The sequence below is a fragment of the Lithobates pipiens genome, unplaced genomic scaffold (genome assembly GCF_037356315.1).
Source record: "Lithobates pipiens isolate NorthernLeopardFrog02 unplaced genomic scaffold, aLitPip1_a1.2 Scaffold_18, whole genome shotgun sequence".
Taxonomy (NCBI): Eukaryota; Metazoa; Chordata; class Amphibia; order Anura; family Ranidae; genus Lithobates; species Lithobates pipiens.
This window is the reverse complement of record NW_027507758.1, coordinates 49956359-49969536: the sequence shown is the minus strand read 5'-3', so window position 1 is coordinate 49969536 and position 13178 is coordinate 49956359. Positions and strand designations below refer to the sequence as shown.

Below are 13178 nucleotides of genomic sequence, written 5' to 3'. Positions count from 1 at the left end.
AGAGAAAGAGATTTTTTAAATAACTATTTAAAAAAACTAATTTCTTTGGTTTAGGGTGTGGAAGGACAACTCTTTTAGACATCATTACATGTAAGGATGAAGGTGGGAAGATTAAATCAGGGGAAATTCTCATTAATGGGAAACTCATCACAAGGAATTTGGTGAAGAAGTGCGTCGCTCATGTCCGTCAGGATGATCAATTGTTGCCTCACCTCACTGTCCGAGAAACATTGTCATTTGTCGCCAAACTCCGCCTCCCTAAATCCTATTCAGACGAGCAGCGGCAAAAGCGGGTGAGCAGCAAATATACAATCATTTAAGTGTATTTAGCCTTTTACATTCTTTAATTTTAGCTGCATTTACAGACTAAATGTTTTTGTTTTTTACCTGTTATACATTAAATATACAAAATGTAATATATTGCAGCCCACCAGTCCATAGATGTGGTGGCTGTATTCGTTTTTTTTCTTTTTCACCTGGTGATCCTCCAAATAACACATTTCCTGTCACTGGGTGACTATACTTATGCACTGTATCTATGGAGGAACAATGGTTGTCACCCAGGCTGCTCCCCTGATCTGGACTACAAATATGTCCTTCTCTATTCATCTCCACTACATAGGGAGAGGGGAATTAGTAGTTTACAGAAGACAGCTTGGATGCATGTTTGTGCTTTTGCTGCATTTCAGAGGACACATGACAAGAACACAGCATTTCTGGCAAGATCAACGGGTATCTTCTTTGCTTTCTAAAAATTTTCCTTCAAATGTAGCCACCACAACAAAAAAAATGATAATATATAATACATTGAATAAATATATATAAACAATATAATACAATTTTGTTCTTGGGTTTAGATATCCTTTAACAATTGTGGTCATGGCGTCGTGGTTGTAAAAATGGCGACGTGGCCCACCCCATCTCTCTTCTTACTGGCTCACTGGCTGTGATTGACAGCAGCGGTAGCAATGGAGCCAAGAGTCTCTGGAGAGCTGAGGCTGTCATGTACATTGCTGGATTGCGATGGGACCCAGGTAAGTATTAGGGTGGCTGAGGTTGCTGCTGCACACAGGTTTCTTTACTTTCATACATAGAATTCATGAAGGTAAAAAAACCTGAGCCTTTAGAACCACTTTAAAGTCTTGTCCTTTTTTTTTTTTTTTGCATAAAGTAAAAGGGATGTTTAAAACTTGTGATGTCTATTGCTTTATGTGAATAGAAGACAAGACTGTACCTATATTAGATTGCTTTTTTCCTTATGAGTGATGCTATCCACCAATACAATACAGCACCCTGCATGATCTTTGGGCAAGACTATAAGATGTGCAATGTATAAAATACAACTTCAATGCTGAATATAAGCTGAAACTGAAACTATACAGGCCTATCGCTAAAGTTTGTAACACAGACACATTGTCTTAGTTCAGCCCCTTAGCTCATTATTCTGCAGCCCTGATGAAAGGCAAATACCCCAGGAAACACGATGGGTGTTTTTAATGAAAACAAATAAAATGTATTTTAGAGACATATGAGTGGACTAGTGCTTTCATACCTCACGATTCTATAAGGACTAAGTCTCTTTGGGACAAGAGTGCTGCCTACAGATCCTCAGGGACCATCAGTGTATTCACCACAAACACAAGCACACCCAGTAGTCCAGAGCGTTTATTTTTTTCTATGTTATCTAAGGATTGCTTTGGGTTTAAAGCTGAAGCTTTGTTATTTTATTTTTTATTTTTTGCTATGTAGCATCAGGGACATAAATTATCTCTAATGAAGAGAATGTCTAACTGGCTGCTGCATAGTATAGAAAACTTCTATACTTCTATCTTCTCCCCTGCTGCCGCTGGGTCCTTCCCACAGCACTGAACTTCCGGCGCTGCTGAGTTAACATCAGCCGGTGTACATCTCATCCACCCTTATGCCCACCTTCTCCATTCATAGGACTCATACCATTTTTGTTCTCAGAACACAGAGAGCGTTCTGTGAATGGAGGACATACAGATGAATGTCAGGATCTGGCTCTTCTATACACAAAACACTTTGCATTCTTGAAATTAAGGAATATGAATGAAGGAACTGGATGGAAGGGTTAGATGAATGATATAGCTCTTTCATAGTTACAGCCGTGGCCATAAGTTTTGAGAATGACACAAATATAATTTTTAACAAAGTTTGCTGCTTCAGTTTTTAGATCTTTTTGTCAGATGTTACTCTGGTATACTGAAGTATAATTTCAAGCATTTGAAAAGTGTCAAAAGACTTTTATTGACAATGACATTAGGTTTATGCAAAAAGTCAGTATTTGCAGTTGACCCTTCTATTTCAAGACCTCTGCAATTCACCCTGGTATGTTGTCAATCAACTTTTGGGCCACATCCTGGTTGATGGCAGCCCATTCTTGTATAATCAATGCTTGGAGTTTGTTGAAACTTGTGATTTTTTTTTTTTGTTCACCCGCCTCTTGAGGATTGACCATATGATCTCAATGAGATTACGGTTTGGGGAGTTTCCTGACCATGGACCGAAAATGCTGATGTTTTGTTCTCCAAGCCACTTAATAAGCAATTTTGCCTTATGGCATGGTGTTCCATCATGTTGGAAAAAGCATAATTCATCACCAAACTGTTCTTGGATGGTTGGCAGAAGTTGCTCTCGGAGGATGTTTTTTTACCATTCTTTATTCATGGCGTGTTCTTAGGCCGCGTACACACGCGCGGACTGTTTGCCCAACCTTGTTCGTCAAACAGTTTGGGCAAACAGTCCGCTCAAAATTTGCATGAGCGGACTTGCCCACACACGAGCGGACTGTTTGACGAACAAGGTTGGGCAAACAGTTCGCTCAACTTTTGAAATGAACGGACTCGCCCACGTAAGGAGGAGGCAAATCCGCCCATTTCGAGCGCGTGTACAGGTAGGCGGGGCCCGCGAAGGAGACGTCGCGGGCTCCGCCGCCTGGAATGGGCTTAAAGGGGAACCCCAACGCCGAAAAAAATCGGCGTGGGGTTCCCCCCAAGTCCACACCAGACCCTTGTCCGAGCACGCTACCCGGCCGGCCAGGAAAGGGGGGCGAGCGAGCGCGCCCCCCCTCCTGAGCCGTACCAGGCCGCGTGCCCTCAACATGGGGGGGTGCCTTGGGGAAGGGGGGGCCGCGCGGCCCCCCCACCCCAAAGCACCTTGTCCCCATGTTGATGAGGACAAGGGCCTCTTCCCGACAACCCTGGCCGTTGGTTGTCGGGGTCTGCGGGCGGGGGGCTTATCGGAATCCGGGAGCCCCCTTTAAGAAGGGGGCCCCCGGATACCGGCCCCCCACCCTATGTGAATGAGTATGGGGTACAATGTACCCCTACCCATTCACCTGTGAAATAAAGTACAAAAAAAAACACAACACAGGGAAAAAATATTTTATTGCACAGCTCTGGGGGTCTTCCGTCTTCGGGGGTCTTCTCGCCGGACTCCTCCGCTATGTGTGTGTAGCTCTTTTACTAGCGGAGGAGTCCGGCTTTCTTCCTCCCCGCCGCCGGCCTCTTCTCCCGACTTCGGGGGTCTTGTCCCCCTCTTCGGTTCTTCTGCCGGGCCACCGCGCCTTCTTGTAGCTCTTTTACAGGCGGTGGCCCGGTCTTCTGTCGCCGCTGTCGTCGCCGCCGCCGCCGCCGCCTTCCGTTCTTGTTCTTCTTCTTGTTCTTCTTCTTCTTCTCCTGGAGATGTTGACTCGACGATCTCTCCGGCCGGAATGCCAGAGCCGCGCTGTGCGGTCACTTATATAGTGACAATGGGGCGGTGTCACATGGTATATGTCACATGGGTTGGTCACATGGTGACCCCGCCCCCTTACGATGTCATAGTCCCCATGTGACATCAACCCATGTGACCAACCTATGTGACATATACCATGTGACACCGCCCCATTGTCACTATATAAGTGACCGCACAGCGCGGCTCTGGCATTCCGGCCGGAGAGATCGTCGAGTCAACATCTCCAGGAGAAGAAGAAGAAGAACAAGAAGAAGAACAAGAACGGAAGGCGGCGGCGGCGGCGGCGACGACAGCGGCGACAGAAGACCGGGCCACCGCCTGTAAAAGAGCTACAAGAAGGCGCGGTGGCCCGGCAGAAGAACCGAAGAGGGGGACAAGACCCCCGAAGTCGGGAGAAGAGGCCGGCGGCGGGGAGGAAGAAAGCCGGACTCCTCCGCTAGTAAAAGAGCTACACACACATAGCGGAGGAGTCCGGCGAGAAGACCCCCGAAGACGGAAGACCCCCGGAGCTGTGCAATAAAATATTTTTTCCCTGTGTTGTGTTTTTTTTTGTACTTTATTTCACAGGTGAATGGGTAGGGGTACATTGTATCCCATACTCATTCACATAGGGTGGGGGGCCGGTATCCGGGGGCCCCCTTCTTAAAGGGGGCTCCCGGATTCCGATAAGCCCCCCGCCCGCAGACCCCGACAACCAACGGCCAGGGTTGTCGGGAAGAGGCCCTTGTCCTCATCAACATGGGGACAAGGTGCTTTGGGGTGGGGGGGCCGCGCGGCCCCCCCTTCCCCAAGGCACCCCCCCATGTTGAGGGCACGCGGCCTGGTACGGCTCAGGAGGGGGGGCGCGCACGCTCGCCCCCCTTTCCTGGCCGGCCGGGTAGCGTGCTCGGACAAGGGTCTGGTGTGGACTTTGGGGGAACCCCCACGCCGATTTTTTTCGGCGTCGGGGTTCCCCTTTAAGCCCATTCCAGGCGGCGGAGCCCGCGACGTCTCCTTCGCGGGCCCCGCCTACCTGTACACGCGCTCGAAATGGGCGGACTTTCCGAGCGGGAACAGTCCGCTCATTTCGAAAGTACAGCGGACAAGCCCACACACGGGCGGACTGTTCGCTCAAACACAGTTTCAGCGGACAGTTTTTCGGAATTTCCGAAAGACTTTGTCCGTCCAACTGTCCGCTGAAACTGTCCGCTGAAAGCCCACACACGAGCGGACTGTCCGCCCAAACACTGTTCAGCGGACAAGGTTGGGCGAACAGTCCGCCCGTGTGTACGCGGCCTTAGGCAAAATTGTGAGTGAGCCCACTCCCTTGGCTGAGAAGTAACCCCACACATGAATGGTTCTCAGGATGCTTTACTGTTGGCATGACACAGGACTGATGGTAGTGCTCACCTTTTCTTCTCCGGACAAGGTGTTTTCCGGATGCCTCAAACAATCGGAAAAGGGGATTCATCAAAGAAAACAGCTTTACCCCAGTGCTTGGCAGTCTAATCCTGGTACCTTTTGCAAAATATCAGTCTGCCCCTGATGTTTTTCCTGGAGAGAAGGGACTTCTTTGCTGCCCTTCTTGACACCAGGCCATCCTCCAAAAGTCTTTTCACTGTGCGTGCAGATGCACTCACTCCTGCCTACTGCCAATCCTAAACAAGCTCTGCACTGGTGGTGCCCCATTCCTGCAATTGAATCAACTGTAGTAGACGGTCCTGGCGCTTGCTGGACTTTCTTTGGCGCCTTCCTGAAACCTTCTTCACAAATGCAGTGGAAATATTTTTTGATGGGGTTATGTTCATTTTCATGGCAAAGAGGAACTTTGCAATTAATTACAATTCATCTGATCACTCTTCATAACATTCTGCAGTATGTGTGAATTGCCATCATAAAAACTGAGACAGCAGACTTTCTGAAAGTTAATATTTGTGTCATTCTCAAAACTTTTGGCCACGGCTGTACAGTGGCTGATGTTAAACCCAGCAGTACCAGATGATCCACCTTTTGGGGAGGACCTGCTTGCAGTGGGAGAAGATTTCTATGCTATGCAGCAGTCAGCTGGACATGGGACACATTTCACTAAAGGTAAGTTACCGTATGTCTCTGGCACTACATAGCAAAAAACAAAAATTAACTAATTTTCAGCTTCACAAAAAAATCTGTCCCCTTCTGACTCAAAGGGCTTGTTTAAACCAGGGAAGTAATGTACACTGCATTTTAAATATAACCATAACATTTTGAAATTCACAAATTCTGTCCCACTGACAATGGGCACCAGAGAGACCCACCCCAGTGGGGACACAAAGAGCAATAAAAACCTGACAGGGTTTTTAACATTTCCACACTTTATCTAAAAGTAAAAACGTTTTGGTTTTATGCACACTTTAACTTAAAGCAGTGTTCCAGCCACAATTTTTTTTTAAAAGAGTCAGCAGCTAAAAACACTGTAACTGCTGACTTTTAATAAGGGCACTTACCTGTCCAGGGAGCCCGCGATGTCGGCCCCCCGACGCCGATCCGTCCATTGGATCGAGTGCCGGCCCCGCCATCTTAACGAAGGGAAACAGGCAGTGGAGCCTTGCGGCTTCACTGCCCCTTTCCTATTGCACATGCGCAAGTCGTGCAGTGCTTTGTGAATGGCCCTGTTATTTTCTGGGACACACACATATCCCAGAAGGCAAAGGGGCAGCTCACCGAAGAGGAGGAAGTGCCGCAGAATAGGAAGAGGCAGATTAGGAAGTCTGCCTAGCAACAAGGGTTTCTGGTAAGTAAAAAAATAAATTTTTTTTTTTACAAAGTTTTCTTTTTTTTATATTTTTTTGAGAATGTTAATGTTATTTTTTATTTTAGGGTGGCCCTCCATTTTAAATCCTTAAGTGGTGTTTGTGAACATGATATTTTTATTTCTTTCAAGGTGGAAGACGTTATAGCAGAGCTCAGGTTACGGCAATGTGCAAACACTAAAGTGGGCAATGAGTACACGCGAGGAGTGTCTGGAGGAGAGAGGAGAAGAGTCAGTATTGCTGTCCAACTTCTATGGAACCCTGGTAAGAAGCCTAAAGTTTTCAATTATGTTATTGATTATGAACCAGATACTGCTTTATAGTGAATTTATTACCGAGATATGTACATTTAAAGTGGTTGTAAACCCTTACAAATCACTTTGACCTAAAGGTAAGCCTAGATTAAGGCTTACCTGTAGGTCCAAGAAATATCTCCTAAACCTACACGGTTTAGGAGATATTTACCTGAAGACAGCCACCGCTGTCTACGGCGCATGCGCCATAGACAGCGGCGCGCAGGAGCACTGGGCAGGCCGCAGACCGCGGCGATATGCCGCCAGTGTCAGCTCCTGTGCGCATGCGCGGGAGTGACGTCATTGCGGCTCCAGCAAATCACAGCGCCGGAGCAGCGAGACCCGGAAGTCGCTCCGGGATCCATGGTAGTGGTGAAGAGGAAGACGGAGGACCGATTCGGGGGCTTCGTTCTCAGGTAAGTTATTCATAATGAGCTAGTATGCTATGCATACTAGCTCATTATGCCTTTGCCTTACAGGGTGTGTTTTTTATTTTTTTGCCTTTACTTCCTCTTTAAGTATTTACATATTTCTAACCAATGGAAAAAAAGCTTTAAAATAAACCATCACTGACCTTTGTAGCTGTAGGCACTGTAGAGCAATCTGTAGAGCAAATGCATTGAAGCCATTATAGTTGATTAGCTTAAAGCTGCAGGCATCATAGATTGCACAGCAAAACATAAAAGCCATTATGGTTGACTTACTGATTTACTAAAGACAATAAGGTTGTTTATTTTGCAAGGGATATTTTCCATAGTTTAGTGAAAATGGGAAAATTCACTTTACAATCAAATTCCCATACAACGGGAAATTGCCTCACAGACAGTGACAACAGTAAATGAGCCTTAAAACAAGCCTTCACTGGCTTTTGTAGCTGCAAACACTGTAGAGCAACCCAGATTCAAGATACAGTAGAAGCACTGAAGTCATTGTGGTTGATTTACAAAAAGGCAACTAGGCTGTTCCCCTGAATGTTCATTTTGCAAGGAACTTTTCCCTTAGTGAATGCGGTGAAAATTCTCTCTACAGAGAATACCCAATCTCATGCAAGGAAAATAGAATGTTTTCTATTTTTCTTGTAAATGGCTGGATGATGGAAGTCAGCAGAGCCTTACCTACATCAGTAAACTAAGGAGAAATTCCCTTGAAAAGTGAAAAGTCCCTTGCAAAGTGAAAATTCCCTTGCAGTCAACTGCATATTTACCTTTGGTAAATCAACCCAATTATCTCAGAAGTGGATTTTAAAGTGGACTTCCAGGCACCTCCAGAAAATAAAAAAAAAATCAGCAGCTACAAATACTGTAGCTACAGACTTTTGAAATTAGGACACTTACCTGTCCACGAATCCAGCGGTATCTTCACCCAAACCAATTTTTCTATCGGCTCTTGGGTGCTGCCACTGGCATCTCAGTCCCCTACTGTGCATGCGCGAAGCAATCTGCATTTTGTGAATGGCCCGGCCAGAAGTGGGAGCCGGTATCTGCAAAACCAGGTACACGCTCCCCGAAAGGTGACAGATATGGCAGTGGAGGGAGGAGGAGGCGGCAAATAAGCAGAGCTTCCTCTTTTGGGTGGAGCTTCGTTTCAAAATTTTGTATAATATGGATCATCAGTATTCCTATACCATCCCAAAAACCTCAAACCCCAACCACTTTCAGTTCATTCCTCTTTTGTCTTGCAGGCATCTTGATTCTTGATGAACCTACCTCTGGCTTGGACAGCTTTACAGCTCATAATCTTGTGATAACCTTGTCCAGGCTCGCCAGAGGAAACCGTTTGGTTTTGTTGTCAATTCATCAGCCCCGCTCTGACATATTCCAACTTTTTGACTTGGTTCTCCTACTGTCATCAGGAGCCACAATCTATTCTGGAACAGCAAAAGACATGGTGCAGTATTTCACTTCTATAGGCTATCCATGCCCAAGATACAGCAACCCTGCCGATTTTTATGGTAAGTCAATCCACAAGACTTGAATCTTAAAGAGGTTACCACTGATGGAGGGGGAGGGAAGTCTCATCTTAGACAAAGAACGCTTGCCGCTCCAGTTGAGATGAGGAAGCCTGATGGGGTGCCCGCCTCAGCTTGCCTCCGCAATCAATGTATAAAAAGAAGAATAGGCTACACACCACGATTCTGATCCAAAATCCTTTATTGGGACATCCCAAAGTGACACCACAAAACCAGAGTGCCCGGTACTGGGCATTCAGGTCTTGTGGTGTCACTTTGGGATGTCCCAAGGCTAGAAAAAGGCTAGAATCAATTTCATTCTTTCTGCTTTCTGTAGCTGTGTCTGGAGGAGATCTCCCTTCTTATCTGGATGATACCACTATATTACCAAACCCCTGAAAAACAACCCCACGCCATAATCCCCCATCCAGTAAATTATTTGGACCAGTACACAAAGCAAGATCCATAAAGACATGGATGAGCAAGTTTGGGGTGGAGGAACTTCACTGGCCTGCACAGAGTCCTGACCTCAATCTGATAGAACACCTTTGGGATGAATTTGAGCGGAGACTGCGAGCCAGACCTTCTTGTCCACATCAGTGCCTGATCTCACAAATGCTTTTCTGAAAGAATGATCAAACATTCCCATAGACACACTCCTAAAACTTGTGGACAGCCTTCCAAGAAGAGTTGAAGCTGTTATAGCTGCAAAGGGTGGGCCAACTCAATATTGAACCCTACGGACTAAGACTGGGATGCCATTAAAGTTCATGTGCATGTAAAGGCAGGGGTCCCATTATATTTGGTAACATAGTGTATATCAGGGTGGAACAAAGTATCAGTAGGACAGGAAGAAGGATAATTCTTTGGACAGGGACACCAATAGCAATATACAGTACACCTAAAACTGATTTTAACCCTTCTCCAATCTGCTACAGTCAATTAAAGGTGATCAAAGTTTATGAAGAGATTTTATTACCCCACAAGTTGGAAACATGCTGTCAACTAGGGGAGGCAAAATTGGTGTAATTGGCTTTAAATGGCTCCTTAGGGTTAGAGGAAATCCTTTCAACTATCCTACACCTGTTTTTGTGTCACAAATGGTCCCCGATTAACCTCATTATTTTTTTTGTTTTTAATCAATATACAAATACAAAAAAATACTACATAAAATACTAAATCTACTCTAAATACACCCTAAAATCCCACACCCTCTAAACAAAGTAAAAAAATATTTTATTTTCAAGTACATTTGGCCAACATAGTTCAATAAGCACAAGTGAAAGTTTCTGTTTCCAACTGAGAGTCGATCTTAAAGTGGTTGTAAACCCTTACAAACCACTTTGACCTACAGGTAAGCCTAGATTAAGGCTTACCTGTAGGTCCAAGCAATATCTCCTAAACCTATATGGTTTAGGAGATATTTGCCCGAAAACGGGCACCGCTGTCTACGACGCATGCGCCGTAGACAGCGGCGCGCAGGCGCACTGAGCGCGGCAGTTCCAAGAATGGAGCTGCCGCATTTGTCGACTCCCGTGCACATGCGCGGGAGTGACGTCATCGCGGCTTCGCCGAATGACAGCGGCGGAGCTGCGAGACGCCACCAGCAAGATGGATGCGGCGGACTACAGGGGACAGCGGCGACTTCGCTGGCTCCTGTGTCAGGTAAGTGACACATAATGGGCTACTATGCGATGCATAGTAGTCCATTATGCCTTACCTTTGCAGGGAAAAAAAGAGGAAGTAAACTCATCAGGGTTTACTTCCTCTTTAACTGAACATGGTTATATGACTGTTGCAACATAACACTAACTTCATGCAACAAATGTCTGGGATTTTTTGGACTCCAAACAGTATTCTGAAAACTGTTTGAATTTTGATTGATTGAAGGCAAATAGGCTTTTCACTTTGCAAAGGAAGTTGCACTTTGCAGAGAATACCCAATCACATACAGGTACTAGGCAAATAAAATAAAAAACAGCATTTTTGCTTGCAAATGATTGGATGATGGAAGTCAGCAGAGCTTCATCTCCTTCGCTAAGCTTTGGGGAAAATTCCCTTGCAAAGTGAAGCCTTCTTGCCTTTAGAAAATCAAGTATAAAAGTGTGCCCCGACACCTTGTGTACAATGATCTCCCTCTTACTCTTTATTAGTTGATCTTACCAGCATTGACCAGCGATCCAGAGATCAGGAGATGGAATGCTTGGAGAGAACGAGATCTCTGGCTGATATTTTCCAACAAAAAGTCAAAGATTTTGATGATTTTCTGTGGAAGGCCCAAGATGAAAACAAAGAACGAACCTCCAGTGAGACCAGGTATGTTTCTATATGTCATCTCCTCCTGCCTAAAATTAAACTTTCAACTTTCAGTTACTGATAATGCTTAACAAACACACTCTCCCCCACCCAACTGTATATTTAGCTGCGTTCTTACAGCTGCTACCCGCTGCAGGGTTTACCACTTGCTATCCTGCCAGCTTGGATTTTTGTCTCACTGTCCGTGCATTAACCCCCCTGGCGGTATTCCCGAGTCTGGCTCGGGGTGGAATTTTCATACCAAAAGCGGTAACCCCGAGCCAGACTCGGGACTGCATCGCTGGATCCAGGAGGAGGTTTATTTACCTTCTCCCTCGGATCCAGCGTTGTCTCCCCGCTGTACGAGCGAGCCGTGTCTCGCTCGATCTATCACGGAGCCGATCTCCGTTCCCTGCGAGCGTTGCGACGCACGGGGATGGAGATCGGCGCCAAATTCAAAAAGTGAAACAAACAGTAAACATACAGTATAATGTAATCTTACAGATTACATTGCTGTATGTAATAATTTCACATCCCCGTTGTCCCTAGTGGTCTGCCCAGTGTCCTGCATGCAGTTTTATAATATAAAAACTGTTCTTTATGCCTGGAAACTGGAGATTGTCCATAGCAACCAAAACTGTCCTTTTACATCAAAAATGATTTTAGACCAGCTAGAAAACAGCGATAATAAATTGGAATCACTCGCAGAATTGAGCGATAGCGATTTGTGGGAAGATCCGTCATCAAATTCTGAAAAGTAATGACAGTGACAATTCTGCAACTGAGCAAATTTCAGTGTTTTTGATTTGATTACATTATTGAATAATTTTTATTATTGTTATATTATTATTTGGTACAATTATTTATAATTATTTATTATATTATAATTTATGATTTCATTTTTCAAACTTTATCATACCCGGGATGTCTGCTAGACTCTGGTTTGGACAGATTTAAGAGAGTTATTGCTAAGAATTACAGGACTACAATATAAAACGCCAAATTTTCATGCAAAATAATGGTACCGCTTTTAGCACCTAAAATCCGAAATAATCGTACCGCCCGGGAGGTTAACAATAGAATCCTGTAGACCCCTATGGAGCTGTCTTGCAAACAGATGGCCCATTAAAAGTGTATTGGGAGTTATTGCGCACATGTGGACAGTGGGATGAAGATGAAGGCCAGTGGGCTGTGGCTGCACAAAACAGCAAGTATTTAGCTTTGTTTGAAAATATACCTGCCCTGGTAGGGGTCACTGATATTCAGGTCCCCATTGCTGCACAGCTAGTCACATAGCTTTTCCTTGATTCTCTGAAACACAGAAAATCAGCCCTTGGCTTGTTTTTGTTGTTTAGGGGATTATAACTTTGATGGGGTAGAGAATTATAGGATGCCCAATTGGAAAACATCCAGAACAAAAAGGGACAACTTCCTCCCTATTTACAAAGAAGCCTCTTCTTCCTTCCTCCTGTACACACTTTGTTCCTCTATGTACGGCACCTGATGATCACTCCGGGGTAATTAACAGTGTCCTTGTTAATTCAGCAACAGCCCATTACAGGCTAGGAAGTTCCTGTCCCTTTTTGGATAAAGTGGAGTGAACAGCAGTCCTTCTGCTTCCCTGTAGACACTGAGCCCAGTTCTACCTGCTTGCTTCCACCAGTCCTCCTGACTGGCACGCACACAAGGAGGTTCCTCAGGGCAAGATGAATGAAGACCTGGCACACCGCAATCTTCAAAAGATCACTGCTACAGTTAACAGTCCACCCCTTGTCTTGTCCCTGGACCATGCTGACCTACTCACCGTCTCTCCTCGCTCTCTCCCGCTGCCTCTCCAGCATGAATCCCTCCAACTGCCTCCTGTGGTGGGATACTTTCAGGCTAGCTTTCCAGAGCTCCAGCCCAAGGTAAAACCCCTCCTCCGTAGGGGTCCAACAGTAGGGGCACACCAGTCTTTCCTCAGCACTTCTTCTTCATCTTCCACCGACTTCCCTGCTGGCATGGCCCATGTCTATTTATGGGTTTCCCAGTCCCCAGCCAGGCCCACTCCTGGGGATTGGATGAGCGCCCATAAATATTTAAGGCAGCACTTCCTAACCTCTGCCCTCTAGTTACAGA

At 45.6% G+C, this 13178-nt stretch overlaps 1 protein-coding gene across 1 annotated transcript in view; it reads left to right on the top strand.

The window, feature by feature from the left end:
- Positions 1-13178, top strand: part of ABCG8 (ATP binding cassette subfamily G member 8) — a 53175-nt gene that overhangs the window by 11359 nt on the left and 28638 nt on the right. The window contains exons 4-7 of the mRNA XM_077485669.1: positions 55-293; positions 6656-6788; positions 8499-8768; positions 10919-11081. Of these exons, the coding sequence (XP_077341795.1) occupies positions 55-293; positions 6656-6788; positions 8499-8768; positions 10919-11081 (805 nt within the window). The remainder of the gene's footprint in view (positions 1-54; positions 294-6655; positions 6789-8498; positions 8769-10918; positions 11082-13178) is intronic.